Raw genomic sequence first — 727 nt, forward strand, 5'->3', positions numbered from 1 at the left:
ACTGACACGTAGATGAAAAGCAGAGAAGGCACAGACCTTCAGGGCCCAGCAGAGCTGCCCCTCAAGGGAGATTCATGAGGCCTACTCAGAGGGACAGAAGTGCTACTAGCAACCAGGAGCTACACGCTTCCCATTGGACATGCGTGATCCCTACATACACGTCTCACTTTCATTTTACTCCACACTGGCGTTCATTCTCCCTACGGATCAAGGGCAGAGAATGTCATTAGTTTGGGGGGACCATTTCTGTGAAAACTGCTTTTGCCATACCTGCTTACAAAATACCAATTCTTAAATGTAATTAAGTCTAGTAATCCCATCAATGGTGAATAGCACTAGAAATTGCAGCTCTCCAAGGTTACCCCTACAATCCTGAAAGGAGTTGGCCACCTTCTGGGGGACCCAGCTGAACAATGCTCATGGGGAAATGGCCTCCGAGAGGCTGTTATACATGTAAAGGGCTTTGTAAAATTGAAAACTTTACCAAAATGGCAAGTATTAGTATAAATATTATGGTTCGTAAGGTTCTGCTTTAGCTTAAGTTTTTAAATATTAGGCTGAACTGCTGAAATATTCATGGCAGAAATTCTTCCCCCATTCATAAGGATTTACTATTCAGAAGATGTCAGATATGAATTCTCTGATGTCGAGTAAGTTGTGTGCTCTGGCAGAAAGCCTTCCCACATTCATTGCATTTATAAGGCTTCTCTCCGGTATGAATTCTCTG

At 43.2% G+C, this 727-nt stretch overlaps 1 protein-coding gene across 1 annotated transcript in view; it reads right to left on the bottom strand.

The window, feature by feature from the left end:
- Positions 1-625: 625 nt before the first annotated feature.
- The window catches only part of LOC138167723 (zinc finger protein 30 homolog), a 13280-nt gene continuing 13178 nt past the window's right edge, over positions 626-727 (bottom strand). The window contains exon 8 of the mRNA XM_069096690.1: positions 626-724. Coding sequence (XP_068952791.1) covers positions 626-724 — 99 coding nt within the window. The remainder of the gene's footprint in view (positions 725-727) is intronic.

The sequence above is a fragment of the Petaurus breviceps genome, unplaced genomic scaffold, assembly GCF_028583685.1.
Source record: "Petaurus breviceps papuanus isolate PSGF00001 unplaced genomic scaffold, PetGlider_PUasm1.0 287, whole genome shotgun sequence".
NCBI lineage: Eukaryota > Metazoa > Chordata > Mammalia > Diprotodontia > Petauridae > Petaurus > Petaurus breviceps.